The following is a 16112-nucleotide window of genomic DNA, read 5'->3' as shown; positions in this document are numbered from 1 at the left end:
ACGATATCCCCTGAGGCCAAAGTGCATACTCACTTTACTTACATCGCCTACTAAGAGGCAAATCGCGACTGTTATGGTTTATCGATCTTATCACATCACTAGATTATCGACATTCAATATCGACTATTGTCCATCACTTTTCTGTCTGTGTACGTATTTAGAAACTTGACCCCGCCCCTAAAATTAGTACGATAAGGACAACTGCAGCTTAGGCGAAAAATCCTGCGTAAAAATCTCAAAAATCGAGGTTTTGTACTCGACTGTTTCCTCCTCCAAAACTTAACCAATCGTAACCAAATTTGGAAATCTAAATGATTATGAAATTGTCTGTGTCGGACTGTTTTGATTTTTTGGCTAACTGATATCAGTTTTGAATACCACGCCTCTCATTGCGGCATAGTCAGTGAGGCCATTTTTGGCCATGTTTGAAGGGCTCTAGCGCCTTAAAAAACAAAAATATCAAAAAAAGCAAAACACACCGACACAGATATTGACAATATTAATCTGTGTTGAAAAAATCATTCCTCTAGCTTCAAAAACCACGGAGGAAACAGTCGAGTACGTTTGTATGGAGAAATGACTACTCCTGTTGGCTCTTAATTCAATGTCGCGATCTATGTTTGGCCACCAAAATCGCGAGCGAGCCTCTGACTTCGTTTTGTTTATACCTAAATGACTTCTATGCAACTCGTCTAGTACTTTTGATTGCAACGATTTAGGTATAACGATTTTGTGCCCTCGCATAATCACGTCTTTTTCCAAAACAAGATCGAATCTACAATTGAAATATGGTTGTATTTCCGGGTTAACCACCTTTTTTGGCCAGCCCGAAATTAGAAATTTTTTTTACGATTATTAAACATTTATCGGTTTTGATCGTATTTACTAATTCACTCATGGTAACAGGTAGGTCACCGTCCGTTACAAAATTAACGTAGGTTGCTCGATCTAGCGAGGGTGGCGCGTGCGATCTGTGGCCCTGCGGCGGCGGCGGTCGAATGCTAGATGACGTCACCTCCTTATCAGCGACCGACTCAGCTGTGGCGCGACTTAAAAAATCTGCACAGTTACTTGCGCTTGCAACGTATTCTATTTCGTAGTTATAACTGTTTAAAAATAAAGCGTAACGCTGAAGTCGATTCGCGGATACTTCTGGTACCCCTTTATGTGGGTGGAATATGTACATTAAAGGTTTATGGTCAGTACGAAGGATGAAAGGCACTTCCAACCCATATAAATATTGGTGAAAACGTCTTATACCAAAAATTATAGCTGTAGCCTCTTTTTCCATCTGACTGTAATTACGTTCAGCGCTATTTAAAGACCTCGAGGCATAAGCAATCGGCCGTTCAACCCCCCCCTGCAATTGACCTAAAATGGCACCTAGGCCCCAAGGGGACGCGTCAATACTAAGTACCAGTTTTGAATTAGGGTTAAAATGCGCTAACACCCTTTCTGATACGAGTTCTTCCTTAATCTTAGAGAAAGCGTTATCATGTTCTCTAGTCCATTCCCAATTCACCCCTTTCTGCAACAACCGGTTCAGTGGGCCCAAAATCGATGCGGCGTTTGGTACAAATACTCGGTAGTAATTCACTAGCCCTAGGAATGACCTTAGCTCGTTCACGTTCGTTGGTGCTTTTGTGGAAACCATTGCCTCGATTTTATTGCGGCATTTATGAATGCCATGTTTGTCGATAACAAACCCTAAGTATGTTACAGAGTCCTTAAACAGATGACATTTGTCCCTGTTTAACACTAACCCTGCCTCTTGTAACCGACTAAAAACTTGTTCTAACCTCATGCAATGCTGTTCTTTTGTTTCCCCTGTCACCAAAACATCATCTAACAAGCACAACACTCCTTCAATACCCTGCAATAAACTTTCCATGGTTTTTTGGAATATTGCCGGGGCATTTGATAATCCAAAAACGAGGCGGGTGAATTTGAACAAGCCCTTGTGGGTATTGATCGTCGTTAGTAACTGAGAATCTTTATCCAAGCTCAGTTGCAAGTACGCTTGACTTAAATCTAACTGAGAAAACTGTTGCCCGCCGTGCAACTTAGCAAAAAGCTCCCCTGTTTTAGGCAAAGGATATTTTTCTATTTGAAGCACTTTATTAAGCGTTACTGAATAATCCGCGCATAACCTAATTTCACCGGAATGCTTCAAAATAGGTACTATGGGACTCGCATATTCGGAATGGTCGACCGGTTGAAGTACTCCCGTTTCAACTAACCTATCAATTTCCTTTTCAACTTTCTCCCTCAATGCAAACGGAACTGTACGAGCTCGGAAAAAAATCGGTTGACTGTTAGGCTTCAATGATAACTGTACTTTAAATTTATTTAAACAGCCTAACCGGGAACTAAAAAGTCTTGGATATTTTACCGTATAAAAATCTATTTCCGACTGGCTATCGCAGGACTCGCAAGAGTTTATTTTAGATATCTGTAAGTTGAATGATGCAAAGAAATCTCTTCCAAGCAATGCTGAGGCCCCCGTCTTCACAACATATATATTTATATAGTTACTTTCACCTTCGTACTTTACCGTTGTTCGCATAACTCCTACCGTATCCAAAATATTTTCAGAATAGCATTTAAGTCTTGTTCCGGGCGGAGCTAAGGGAACATTAGGGAAATATCGCTTATACACATGCAGCGGAAGGGTTGTTACACCTGAACCACTGTCGACCAAAAATGTAATATTTTGCCCACCTACCTCAACGGACAAAGTCATCTCCTCACCATGATGGCTACGTAAACTACAAATATGATCAGAATAACAAACGGACTCATTCTTACCATCATCATCGTTACTCTCATCGATAGAATGCAGCATATTTACGCGTTTCCTACGCTTGCACATACGTTTTAGGTGGCCTTTATTGCCACAGCTTTTGCACTTGTAACCTTTGAACCGACACTTATCGACCGTATGATTACTGTACCCGCACACTTCACATTCCACACCACTATTAGACGATGACCCTCTTGATACTTTATAGACTTCGACCGACTCCGTCAGCTGCTTGCTGTTTCCAGGCGCGGCCGACTGGCGCGAGGCGGTCCTCGCGCTGTGCAACGATACGGCGATTTCTAGAGCTCGTGCTAGCGTGAGGGTATCTGCATCTTCCGTGAACAATCGGTCCCGCACGGGTCCGCCCTGCATGCCCAATACGAACCGATCGCGGAGCATGCTATCTAATACGGAACCAAACTTGCAATCGGATGCTAACTGACGAACTCTTGCAGCCCACTGTGTTAAATCTTCGTCCGCTTGTTGAATGGCCCTGTGGAAATTGTGCCTTTCTGCAAAAAGCGACTTTTTTGGCAATAAATGTTTGTCCACCTCTTCCACAATTTGTTCATAAGACAGTTCTTCCAACGTCTTTGGTGAAACTAGTTCGCGTACCAATTTATACGCGGACTCGTTGAGTGCACTTAGCAACACAGCGCGTTGACGATCGCCCCCCGTTTCTGTTTTAATTATTGCGTTTGCACTGAGCCAGATGCTTAATCTTTCCTTAAACACCTTCCAGTCATTGCCGACTTCAAAAACAGGTAGATTTCCGATCGTCGAATTCATTATGATCGCGTGAGTACTTTAAAAAAAAACCCGGACGTCGCCACTGTGATAAATGAAAGACGTGCGCTCGCGTTGCAACCATTTAATGCACTGACTCGCCTAACGGTACAGGAGCGAAAAAGACAAGTTGAACTAACCTAACAGCAGTTAAACACTGATTTAAACTTTCACGATTTTCACACATTTAGGGTCGGTTGCACCAAACCATCTGTCACCGTTTTACCGTTCGCTAAATTTTATTGTATGAAAAGTTTCATAGTTCTTTGCTGCTTGACGTTAATCAGTCTGTTAATTGTGGTTGGTGCAACTGGCCCTAACTGTCGGGATTTGTTTTCTTATAAATAAGCTTGAAAATGGGGATAAACGCGAAAAACATAACGTGTTTTCTTATTAATTATGTTATCAACTTCCTAAAAGCGATCTAACCAAGCGATCTAGCGATTTGCTTTTACCAATAAAGTTCTGTATTCTGTAAGTAAGAAAGCCACAAATGTAAGAAACTAAACGTACCTACATATTATATCTATATCACGTTCGTGACATTTGCATTTTGACGTGCAAAATGTGCATCCGAGCTTCAAGATTGATACAGTTGGAAAATCAGTCAGCGGCCAAGAAACACGTATGAAGAGCACAAAAATATTTATCTTTTAAAGTGCTCCACAGTTATAAAAATAAGAATTAAATTTTAATTCTTATTTTCAAACGAATCTGAGAAACATCATACCATAGATCAGATAAAAGGATATCTAAGATGTGCCAAATATTATAGCAGCTGAAAATGACGGCGCTGTAAGGTTATGCGGTAATTCACGCATTCACTGCCAGTACAAACTTGTATGACGGTGAACGCACATGTGTGTTGGGGGCAGTGAATGTGTTAATTTGTCGAACGTTGGCGCTCGACGACTTATTTATCGAATAATGTATTAAGCTGTACAACGCCATCTACATGTCAAATTTACAGCAATGTTATGGAATTTAGAGATGGGCCGTATATTCGGTAATTATTCGGTATTCGGCATATTATTCAATGTTCGTATTCGGCCGAATAATCCGGTTCGCAATGCCAAATATTTACCGAATAAACAATTTTTTTAAGGGCGTACGCTAACTGGCGCGCGTGCACTTCGCGATCAGAGGGCCTACCACGACGACCGAAGTACGCAAATTGCGGGCATCTTTCTCTTTTACTTCAATTATGGCGTAATTACTAAGGGTGACAGAGAAAGATGCCCGCAATAGGGTATTTGACTACTAGTAAAATCAGTTTCTTTTTTCGAACTGTCAAAACGATTTTGCTACTATGAAATTTATATCAAAGATAGATATAACTCCGTAATAGATGGATACAGTCTAAGGAAAAAACGTGCCTCGAAAATCAAGAAAAATTGATTCTCGTTCAGAGGGCGCTACTAGCTTTGGCCTACTGTCGTATAGATGGCGTTGACGGTTTCGTTTGTTATTTAACAATTTTAACGCATATCAGTGAAAGAACATGGGTCGAAATCATAAAAATAATTAATGCAAATAAAAAAAATCATTTATCCATATTTAAATACATTTTATCGTATTTTTATAAATCTTCATTTTTAGTTTTAAAGTGTGTGTGTGTGTGTGTGTGTGACAGATGGCAGTGAATTTACTGGGGTTACAAAATTTACTATGACAGTACCGCTCTAGTATAAGTTACTCTATGTTTATATGAAACACTAGCATGTGACGTCACAATCAAATTACCTACTCTTTATAGTTTTATACGGGTTTTAAAATAGAAATTGTGTCTAAAAATAACTGCTGTCTACGTTTCTCTATTAATCTTCTGGTGCCTTATTTCATGCATGGTGTAAAATAATTTATTTTAAATTCAGTCAAATACCCTATTTGCTAACTTCGGTGTTCACGGTAGTCGCTCAGGTATTCTTTTATAAAAATTTCCCAGTCTGTTGGAAGGGGAAGGATCAAAAGCACGTGATGAGTGCAGACCACGGACCTGTACGAACTTATTTTCAGCTTTTTAGGCAGTTTTAGCCCAACCGAATATTCGTATTCGGCAAAGTCCATATTCCGATTCGGCCCATCTATTATGGATTACTTTACCCTTGTTAGTATTCCTTTTATCTGTAAGAGTAGGTTATGTGCAGCGGACGAAAAAAGCATGGAAGACTAGCTGCAAACAAAATATCAGCCTAAAAGTGGCCCCAGCCCCCAAAATTAAAATACGCATGCTCACCAGCGGACCAATTACAAAGTCAAAGTTTAGGTATGGGTTTTCTTTGACCAAGATTATGATTGGTCAATTTCACCGACCCGAAATACTATTGGTCTATTATAAAATTAGTCGCTCTGATTGGCCGTAACCATGCCGTAACACTGTCACTTGAAAATGCATGACAATGAAAACTGTCTGTTAGTAGACGGTTTCATGCAATACAGAACATGTTTTATATACAATAAAAAAAAAAAAAAAAAAATATCCTGGCTAAATTATACGTGAAAGGTAATAATATTTTCATTTCTCATGCTCTGAAAGAGGGTCATTGTTGTTCTAAAAGGTGTGCAGAAAATGATACGTGTCTGCACTAGAGCATTTTACGTTCGAAGTACGACTTTTTTAATTTTTTTACGATACGCAATTGAAATTTGAGTTTAAATGGATTTGTAATAAATTTTTCATTTTGATATTTGACTCTCCATTCCATAAATAACGATACTTTTGTCTGAATTGTTAATTGAAAGTACCCTCAAGAAATACTATAAAAATGTATACTTAGTCATGTTTTAAAAAAAATACATGCATTTTACTTTCCTCGTATTCGAAATGAAAAGTAGAGTGTTTAACTCGGGTGAAAGGCATCATTTCTGCCTCGGACTATTGGCGCTCTCACTGCATTCGAGCGCCAAAATACCTCGGCAGAAATGAGTGCCTTTCGTCCCTTGGTTAACAATCTACTATTTCAGTGTTTGTTGGAACGGCTAGCACATTTAACCGCACAATAAGGCATATCTTTTCCTTAAAGAAATAATCTAAATACTTCTTACTACGACTGTCACAACGGGCCGCTAGTTGCGAACTAAATAGCGCCGTGGCACAATATTTACGCCCCACCCACCGTGGCACGAAATCTGTGGGGTAATTTTGCAGCGCTAGTTCGTCATCCATGTTTATTATCAATCGCTGGTTATGTGTAGTTAGTAGAAGGGTAAGCGCGAGATACAGACCACGGTCTTTACCTCCTTGGTGGCCATGTTGTACATGAGCGCGGTGCCGATGTCGCGCAGCGTCGCGTCCTCGCTCAGCGTCGCGTGCACGGCCACCTGCAATATACAATTCTAGATTTAACACCCTTAAATTCGTGGCGCTATTTTACCACGTTCGTGACGTTACGATGGTGAAACGATATTCTTCGGTACGTGGAGAACAAACAAGAATTTCCCGTGCGTTGGAGCCACACAATGAAGAGGGCTTCTCAATGTAGGTCTCTTTAGAACAGGGATGTTGCGGATGCCGATTTTTTGACATCCGCGGATGCGGATCCGAATACTTAAAGGCTCACATCCGCAGATGCGGATGTCAAGATGAGGCACATAAAAAACGTTAAATATTACATTTTAGTATTTTTTTATTATAAAAAACTAAACTTAGTATCTGAACAAGAATATATAGGTGCCCTACAATCGCATTACTATACTAAAGTCCAAACAAAACAAACTTTTCACTTCTTGTCGCTGTCCATCATAGGCTAAAGTGCTCAATCGACGAATCACAAAAACGAAACGAGATTCCTATTGGCTAATGACGAAATTACCTAGCACTTACGTTGCCACTAAGACGTTCCCGCACCTACCTGTTCCACATCCGCATTAAGGTCCGCATCGATTTTATGCGGATGCGGATGTTGAAAATAATGCGGAAGTTCCGCGGATGCGGATGCGAATATTCGCAACATCCCTGGTTTAGAACAGGCCTTACCTTGGTGGTGACGCGGATGTTGGAGGCGGGCTGCCCGTCCACCTCCCACTCGCTAATGTACAGAAGCCACTCTGATGAAGAGATGTTCTCGAAGAGGTTGCAGAGCTGCGGACAATTATATGTTACATTAGGCTAATCGAATAAAGAAACGCAAAGTGCTGCAGTTTGTATGGTCTGGTATAGTGTATTATGGTCTGGCATGATCTGTGGGTGGTGGTATCCTTACCGCCAGAGCGAGCGCGCTCTGCTCGGCCGCGGGCAGCTGGTCGATGCGGCGCGCGTAGTTCATGACGGCGTGCGAGCGCCGGTCCTGGTGCAGCAGCAGGGACACGTCGTCGCGGAGCGCCATCGCGGCGAGGCAGCGCAGTGTGGCCACCCTGATCTCCTCTGAGCTGTCGGCGTTTAGCAGGCGACCTAAAACATTAAAAAAGTTTTAGACCCTTGACAATTTTTTACCTTTGCAATGCGCTTTTGCGGAATTCTATTTGCTGTAACAAAACAGTTTATCTTAATGTTGGCGTAATAATTACTCTGTAAAATCATAGTTTTACTCACCGATGAATGATAGGAACTCATCACCGAGTGCCCAGCTGCCTTCTCCATGCACCAAGTACTGTTCCAGCTCGCCGAGGGACTGATGTTCTTCAGGAGATAATGTGAGATTGCCCACGGCCGCTTGCAGCTTCGCGAACTCTGCGGCACCCTGGCGATAGAAATATTGGTAATGACGTGGAATGAACATGCCGTTGAGGATTTCTCGAGGAAAAAAGGGTTCTTCACAGGGATGTTGCGAATATTCGCATACGCATCCGCAACCGCGGAACTTCCGCATTATTTTTAATATCCGCATCCGCATAAAATCGATGCAGAGCTTAATGCGGATGCGGATGTGGAACAGGTAGGTACAGGAACGTCTTAGCGGCGGCGTAAGTGTTAGGTAATTTCGTCATTAGCCAATAGGAATCTCGTTTCGTTTTTGTAATTCGTCGATCGAGCACTTTAGCCTACGACGGACAGCGACAAGAAGTGAATAATTTGTTTTATTTGGGCTTTAGTATAGTAATGCGATCGTGGGGCACCTATATTCTTGTTCAAATACTAAAAGTTTCGTAAATAAAAATTACTAAAGTGTAATATTTGACGTTTTTTATGTGCCTAATCTCGACATCCGCATCCGCATCCGTGGATATCAAAAAATCTGCATCCGCAACATCCCTGGTTCTTTATAACAGGAGTCTTATCGGCAGATGTGTGCCAAATTCAATAATTAGTTCTCTCAAAGTCACTTAAATCTCTATAATATATACGTTGTGTATTTTTAGAATTACGTCGATTTCTCCAGGAATCCTAGACTGATGAAAATCGAATCTACTAAGAAATGTAACCCTTTCAAATAACATAATAATATTCCAATCAAGTTCAGCGGCCTACGAGAAACCGGGGAACATAGGGGGACTAACGTTGGCCCCCTCCAATGACCAACCAACCAACCAAGGGACCAATCTTTCCATCTTAGTTTAGCAGTGTGGTGACTTCCCTATGAATATGGAGGTCAAAGACTAAGGGTCAACAAAAATCCCGTCGAATTAAGAACCTCCTTTTTGTAGTCGGTTAACGAACGATCATTCGCCGGTCGTAAGCTTATTTCATCATATCATATCATATCATTTATTCATAAAAACAATTTTACATTGTGTTTGAATTTATAAATTACTTAAAACTACATGAACACAACAACAAACAAACATGCAACTAATATTAAAATTAAAACATAAATTAAAAAAAAAACGATGTCGTAGGATGTCAAATTGTAAATTTATAAATTAATAACACCGAATTGTAATTTTATATGTCAGAAATTCGTTCGTTTACAAATTCCTCTATCGAATAGTAGCACTTCTCTAGCAAGAAAGACTTCAACTTTTTTTTGAAAATGAGGCTATTGGTGTGTGACTTTAATTCAACAGGTAACCTATTAAATAGTCCAGTAGCCTGGTAACCTGCCACGTGCCTGACTACTTTAAGTTTGGTGCTCACGGTCTGAGGTAAATCTCCACGTCTAGAAGCTATTAAAATTAAATAAAATTAAATAATCATTTATTTTCAGGCATTGCCCATAGCAGTGTTAGTAACAAAAACTTAAATAATAATGTTAGACAGTACAATTAATTAAAACCTAGCATGCAAATCAATATACTTAGAGCTAGGACTAGGACAATACAATACCGGGTGAGCCGTACACTTTTACATTACATAAAACATTAAAATTTAAAATTTGACTAGTGTCACAATCATAAAAACATGTCAATAATCAATCAAAGCTATACGTTTATCCCTTTGTTCTGAAGTTTCAATCAAGTGCAAATTTTTAACCAAGTCCGTGAGTATAACCAGTATGTATAGGCTGGGGACAGTTAAGATTCTGAAGTCCAAAAAGTCAGGTTTACATGGACTATTAACTTCGTCATAATCCATTAGGACACAAATTCAGCTGTCGGAAACGTTCCCTCCCACGGCGTGACATCACTTTGACACCAAGCTTTCCTGTACTGTATCGTTCTTAAACCGGGATAGAGTTTTAAGTCCATTATGAGTTGACACCTCGTATCGTAACAAGTATTCGCAATGAGAGATCTGAGATATACTGGTACTGGACTTCGTTGTTAAGTGACAATATATCTTATTACACGGAGATAGGGTTTACATACGGTCACTTATTTCAGTTATTTGTTTTGTGCATGAACTTTCCAGAGAATCACGCCGCGCCGGAGCACATGTTATTGTAAGATTGCAAGATCATACTATTTATAAGAAGTCAAATGTGTAATCCATGACGCGGATTTTAGATCAAGGAAAGATTTGATACTTCGCATACGCATCGTGTTTATATTGTAGTATGTTATTCCATGAGCGGGGCGGTCAGATATCCTAGATGTTGTTTGGCAGTGGCATTATCATTTATTACTCTTTAGCAAATCTAGAAAAAACCCACAATTTATGATGTCTTAGGAAACATAAACACGCTTTAATACAATGTTACTTATGTACGAGTACACTGCAGAGCGTGCCAAACAAAGTTGAGAATATTCTAAATTGATTTATAAAACAAAACGGAATTTATGCGAGTGTGTCATCGAACTCCCACGGACGAACGCTCTGGAACGTCTAAAACAGTCGCACGTTGGTGGTGCTTGGCGAAACTGAATTTTCAAAACATACCTATGAGCAATATATCTACCTTGGTCACAAAATAGTGATAGTATTTCTTACAGAATGACCCCGCCCCGAATATAATTACCTTACCTCGCGACGACGGATTGACACAATCAAAGTTCAGGTATATTGTGCCATGGGCTCCTAATTTTTTCGTTGCGTCTAAATATTATCAACTGACTGCCCTGAGAACAGGGACGGATTTCCGCCTAGGCCCACAAGGCCCGGGCCTAAGGGCCCAGGCAACCGAGCAATGGTTTTAAGATGGAGAAGAGGGTCCCCATAAATTAAGTGCCATAATAAGTGGCTAGTGGCCCTACATCTCAAAATCCGGGCATGCCTGAGAAACTTAAACACATTGATGCATATAGAGGCATCGTGCGCTCTTAGACATTAAAACGATTTCCGCACTATTGCGTAGGTATCCGTCCTAGTAGCAAACGAAAATGAAGGTTAAATAATGTACCTTAAATAAAGTGACGTGACCATCGACGTCACTTTTCGTTCGTGCGTCTGTCTGAAGACAAAAAGTGACCAATTCCCCCCCCCCCTTATCTCCGAAACTACTGGGTCTATACATGACAGGAAAACTTATTAGAAATGTGCAGTCAAGCGTGAGTCGGACTTAATTACTTAGTTTTTGATCCGACAACTACCGGTTTTTTAAAGGCTCACATAAAAAAATACATGTAAAAAATTGTGCAATCTACGGAACCATTGGAACGCGAGTCCGACTCGCACTTGGCCGGTTTTTTTTTATCTTGGCTAGGCCATTGTGGTATTAATATCAACCATGAGTAAAGCTGTTGATCTTATACTGGTACTTAAGGTAAGTTTTGAAAACTTTATTACCGTGGTTTTGGCTCTCGAAAACATTTGATTATTGTATTGGAGACAAATAGAAGTATGACAAATGCTGCCGAACAGGTATGCCAAGAGATTTGGTCATTGGCAATGAGATCACGAGGCCAGGGGAATAATGGAACATTCTACGTAATAATAGCAACTTTTTGGACTGACTAACTGGACCTTACGCGTTTGCAAGAGGGTTTATTTATTTATACTTTATTGCACAAAATAAAATAAAAAACAAATGGCGGACTTGGCTAATGGTATTCTCGTGTCTCTACCAGTCAACTATATGGCTAAACAGAGACGTAAAAATGGTGCAAAAAAAAAGTAAGAAAATTACGAATTGTAAGTTAACAATATGGTCGATGATAAAAGCAACTCCTTAAAATATTGGCTGAATTTTGTGGTCAAAAGCAGTTTCACATAACATTAGGTCTGGTAGGTATGTTTGTCATTCGTATTTTTTGCAAAAAAAATCGGTTAAGTGCGAGACGAACCCCACATAGTTGGAGAGCTCCATACCGTCATATGGTGAATAAAGCTTAACAACAAATCAGCTCATTTAATTTCATGATTCTTACGTCATTTTGCTAAGAAAGCTCGTTTTCGACAACTATGATAAGTTTAGCTATCTTATAGCAAGGGCCTGACACTCTTTTGATAGAGCATGATAGTCTTATTGCGATGCCTATAAGAGGAAAGAGAAAATAGTGCCATGCTTTGTCCTTATCACCGACCGGGTGGCATCATAGGTAGTAGGCGATGGCGAAATACCGAAATTTATAAGAGTGAAAGAGAAAAAATCCTATGCTGCCCAAATTTTATATGAATATTCTTTCTCTTACCCCCGGGCACTCCGTGGCGCGTCTATAACTACTTGTCTTAATAATCTATCTATATGTGGTAATATTGTCGTACAACGCCATCTACCTACTACAGCTGTCAAATCAGCAGCTTACAATATTTATTATATTTAGCACTATCTACTTTAAGCTTCTATATTGTTACTAGACACCAGATTAGGTTGCGTTGGTAGGAGATTGGGTTGCTTGGGGCTTACTCAGTCTAGACAAGTCTGTCTGCCAAATCCACAATTTATGACGGTTCAATTTAGACATCGAAAACAAACTGTAAAGTTCCTGTTATGACGTTATTCATAACCTAAGGCTCTCGGTCCTAGTTATAGTAGGTACTTATTGAGTTCGATGATACGATAATTTTCAAACAAAACAAAATCAAACCTTTCTTCTATGGGTTCAAATTTTAGTAGTATATTTTGGATTTTTCATTTGTATGACTGGGATGGGTTTTAGGATGATAAACGTCTATAAAATAACAAGCCGTTGATATCCTATTATATTATTATATATTATATATTTTCGTTTCTTAGAAATAAACATGACAAAGGTTAGGATAAATAAAAAAACCGGCCAAGTGCGAATCGGACTCGCCCAGCGAGGGTTCCGTACTAGATAGTATTTGTTGTTTTAGCGGAAACAGAAATACATCATCTGTGAAAATTTCAACTGTCTAGCTATCACGGTTCATGAGATACAGCCTGCTGACAGACAGACGGACAGCGGAGTCTTAGTAATAGGGTCCCTTTTTACCCTTTGGGTACAGAACCCTAAAAAAACTTTGACGTAAGCACTAAAGTCAAATGCAAAAGTTGTAATTTGACACTTGTGTCTTGATGACTATCGTAACTATAACTAACTACTACTACTTAACTTATCTAACTAATCTTAAGATGAGCATTACACAAACTGTCTTCCGGTTTGCTCCCTTAGATTTATTAATCTTACCATGTGTTACATTTGCCTGTGTAAAAGGTCGCCGTGTAATTATATCGAGTCGATATAATCCTGTCTTAACTGCAGACACACAGCATTAGCGAGCTGGCAATGAGCCAGATGCAACAGGAAGGGTTATAGTTATAGTTATGATTATTTCTATGTTTACTAACAATCGGAACACATTGGTCGTAAATGGCAGTCGGCAATTGTTCTGTTTAACCTCGGTGCTTCATCATCGCGTCCTGATTATAGGATCTAAAAATAAGTTTTTTCTTTGAGCCAAATCAAATGCATCTGATGGACTGGTTACCGTAAGGCATCTGTTATCGCATAGAAAACTGTAAAACTTCACATACTTACAATATTTTTTTAGCAAACGTTAAGATCTAACAAACGGGCCCCTTATTCATAAGTCTTAACACACCTCTCTTCAATATTCTCTCTATCTAACATCGATGTCCTTGAAGGTGATGGGAGGATCCTTGGCCCTGCGTCTCAGCTCGGCGTCGCTCCCGTCTTCTAGCTGGCTGGGTTATATCTACTACTATGTGGCACTCACGTCGATGTCCTTGAAGGTGATGGGAGGATCCTTGGCCCTGCGTCTTAGCTCGGCGTCGCTCCCGTCGTCTAGCTGGCTGGGTTATATCTACTACTATGTGGCACTCACGTCGATGTCCTTGAAGGTGATGGGAGGATCCTTGGCCCTGCGTCTCAGCTCGGCGTCGCTCCCGTCGTCTAGCTGGCTGGGTCATATCTACTACTATGTGGCACTCACGTCGATGTCCTTGAAGGTGATGGGAGGATCCTTGGCCCTGCGTCTCAGCTCGGCGTCGCTCCCGTCGTCTAGCTGGCTGGGTCATATCTACTACTATGTGGCACTCACGTCGATGTCCTTGAAGGTGATGGGAGGATCCTTGGCCCTGCGTCTCAGCTCGGCAGCACCACGTTCGTCCTCTTCAGGCTCGCTGCTCGGCCCGGCGCGGGCGCGCAGCTCTTCTTGTGGAGGTGCTTCTACTGCTTCTGCCATGTCTGTAGACAAAATGTGATTTAGAAGGCGAAAAACCGTAGTGGGAAATGGGAGTAATTTATATAGAACAATGTAACAGTCGTATCCAAAATTTGAATTTATTTATTTGGCTCCATGACTTGTCTACATAAATATCTTTTACATAAATATGCCTGAATCGAAAACTCTTCCTAATTTTGGATGGCAGTTTGGATAAATGGCTACAGATAGAAGCTTTTACTACTCCGGTGCAGAGCTAACGCAGCTTGAAAAGTTTTGATCTGTAATTCACGATAAAGACACATGACACATGACGGTCTATGGAACGAAAATAAAAATGTATTTTGTTTAACTGACTCTCCATTTCTAAAAAAAATGTGTAATATTATGAGAAAATTTTAATACGAAACCCAGTTGTTCTATAGCAGGATACCTACAAGTTTACCAAATTATAAGTGGATGTGCATTTTGTATGCACCTAAGGTCAACCGGGATACATGCAAATATGGAGTTATTGCATCTAGGTATTATTTATTTCTCGAATACGATTGGTCAAACCTCCGGAACTGCCTTCTATGTTACGCTTACGTTTTATTTCCAAGTAGCTCAGGCTTTTATCACTAGTGACTAGATGACGAGAGCTCTAACTCAAAAAGACGTAATAATTCCATAGTTGCTGTTACCCAGGTCGACTTTTCTTATTAAAAGCCTTTCCTAAATCTTTTAGATCTAAAATAACATATTTTCATATTTTGGTACGTGTCGACTGTCTCCCTTCCAGTCTTCCAGCCGCCGGCAGCTGTTGGTAAATAAATAGGTATAAACGTAAGCGTGACTCACTTGTTGACTCCAGCGGACACGGCTCAAAATATTCCAACGTAAAACCAAATACAGTGGAACCTCGACAACCAGAACATTGATAAGGGGAAATCCTTACACTGTTTGTACACATACTCCACTTACAAAAGGTCGGTAGAGCAGAAGTAAAGCTCTTCCTTTCTGACTGAGGGACGTACGTTTACAAATACGAGACTTCTTGTCCTATCACGGTCTGCAGTAACCATCAGCAATACATTTTTCTCAAAAATGGACGGCAAAGTCGACTTTGCCAGTTAAAAAGTAGGTCGCGAAGTGCGTTGTTTATGGTCAGTCACAAAATTAAAAAGTTAAAAACATTGCAGTCTCGATTTCCGGACTGCAATGTTGCATACAAATTCCATTATTTGTCGAGTTCCAAACTTTTTAAAAGTTGAAGTGGCCATATCAAATGCAGGCATAGGTCCATTAAACAGCCAAACAAATGATCAGTACTTATAATTATAATGTTGGTACCGCGACTATTTAGGTGTCTCAAATAGGTTGGCGTATTTTTAGCAGAAAAATACACTTCTATTTTTAATTAAAAAAATAAAACGGCGGCAAAGCGATTTGCTTATTACTTTTTTCTGTGAAAATATATACATAAGAACGTTGCTTCTGTAAAATATTTCTATTATATTTGTATTTATTGCGCCATTTTTGAGAAAAGCACTATATATGACTCGGCTGGAAGGCTACTTGCTGGCTTCGGATTCAATTAAACGGACTCCCAAGGTCGTCCGTTTAAAACGAATCCTCGGCCAGCAAGTAGCTACTTCCGAGCCTCGACAATAATGTACTATTTTATGCCGGTCTTTTCCA

At 40.2% G+C, this 16112-nt stretch overlaps 1 protein-coding gene across 2 annotated transcripts in view; it reads right to left on the bottom strand.

Annotated features, from left to right (window-relative positions):
• LOC134744459 (uncharacterized) overlaps window positions 1-16112 on the bottom strand; it is a 78618-nt gene that overhangs the window by 28261 nt on the left and 34245 nt on the right. For both annotated transcript variants that reach the window (XM_063678273.1, XM_063678274.1), the window contains 5 exons: window positions 14310-14455; window positions 8121-8268; window positions 7792-7979; window positions 7566-7670; window positions 6815-6910 (listed from right to left, as the gene is read on the bottom strand). In XM_063678273.1, the coding sequence (XP_063534343.1) occupies window positions 6815-6910; window positions 7566-7670; window positions 7792-7979; window positions 8121-8268; window positions 14310-14455 (683 nt within the window). The remainder of the gene's footprint in view (window positions 1-6814; window positions 6911-7565; window positions 7671-7791; window positions 7980-8120; window positions 8269-14309; window positions 14456-16112) is intronic.

The sequence above is a fragment of the Cydia strobilella genome, chromosome 9 (genome assembly GCF_947568885.1).
Source record: "Cydia strobilella chromosome 9, ilCydStro3.1, whole genome shotgun sequence".
In the NCBI taxonomy this organism is placed as follows: Eukaryota; Metazoa; Arthropoda; class Insecta; order Lepidoptera; family Tortricidae; genus Cydia; species Cydia strobilella.
The sequence above is the reverse complement of the archived record's forward strand: the minus strand, read 5'-3'. Positions and strand labels throughout refer to the sequence as shown.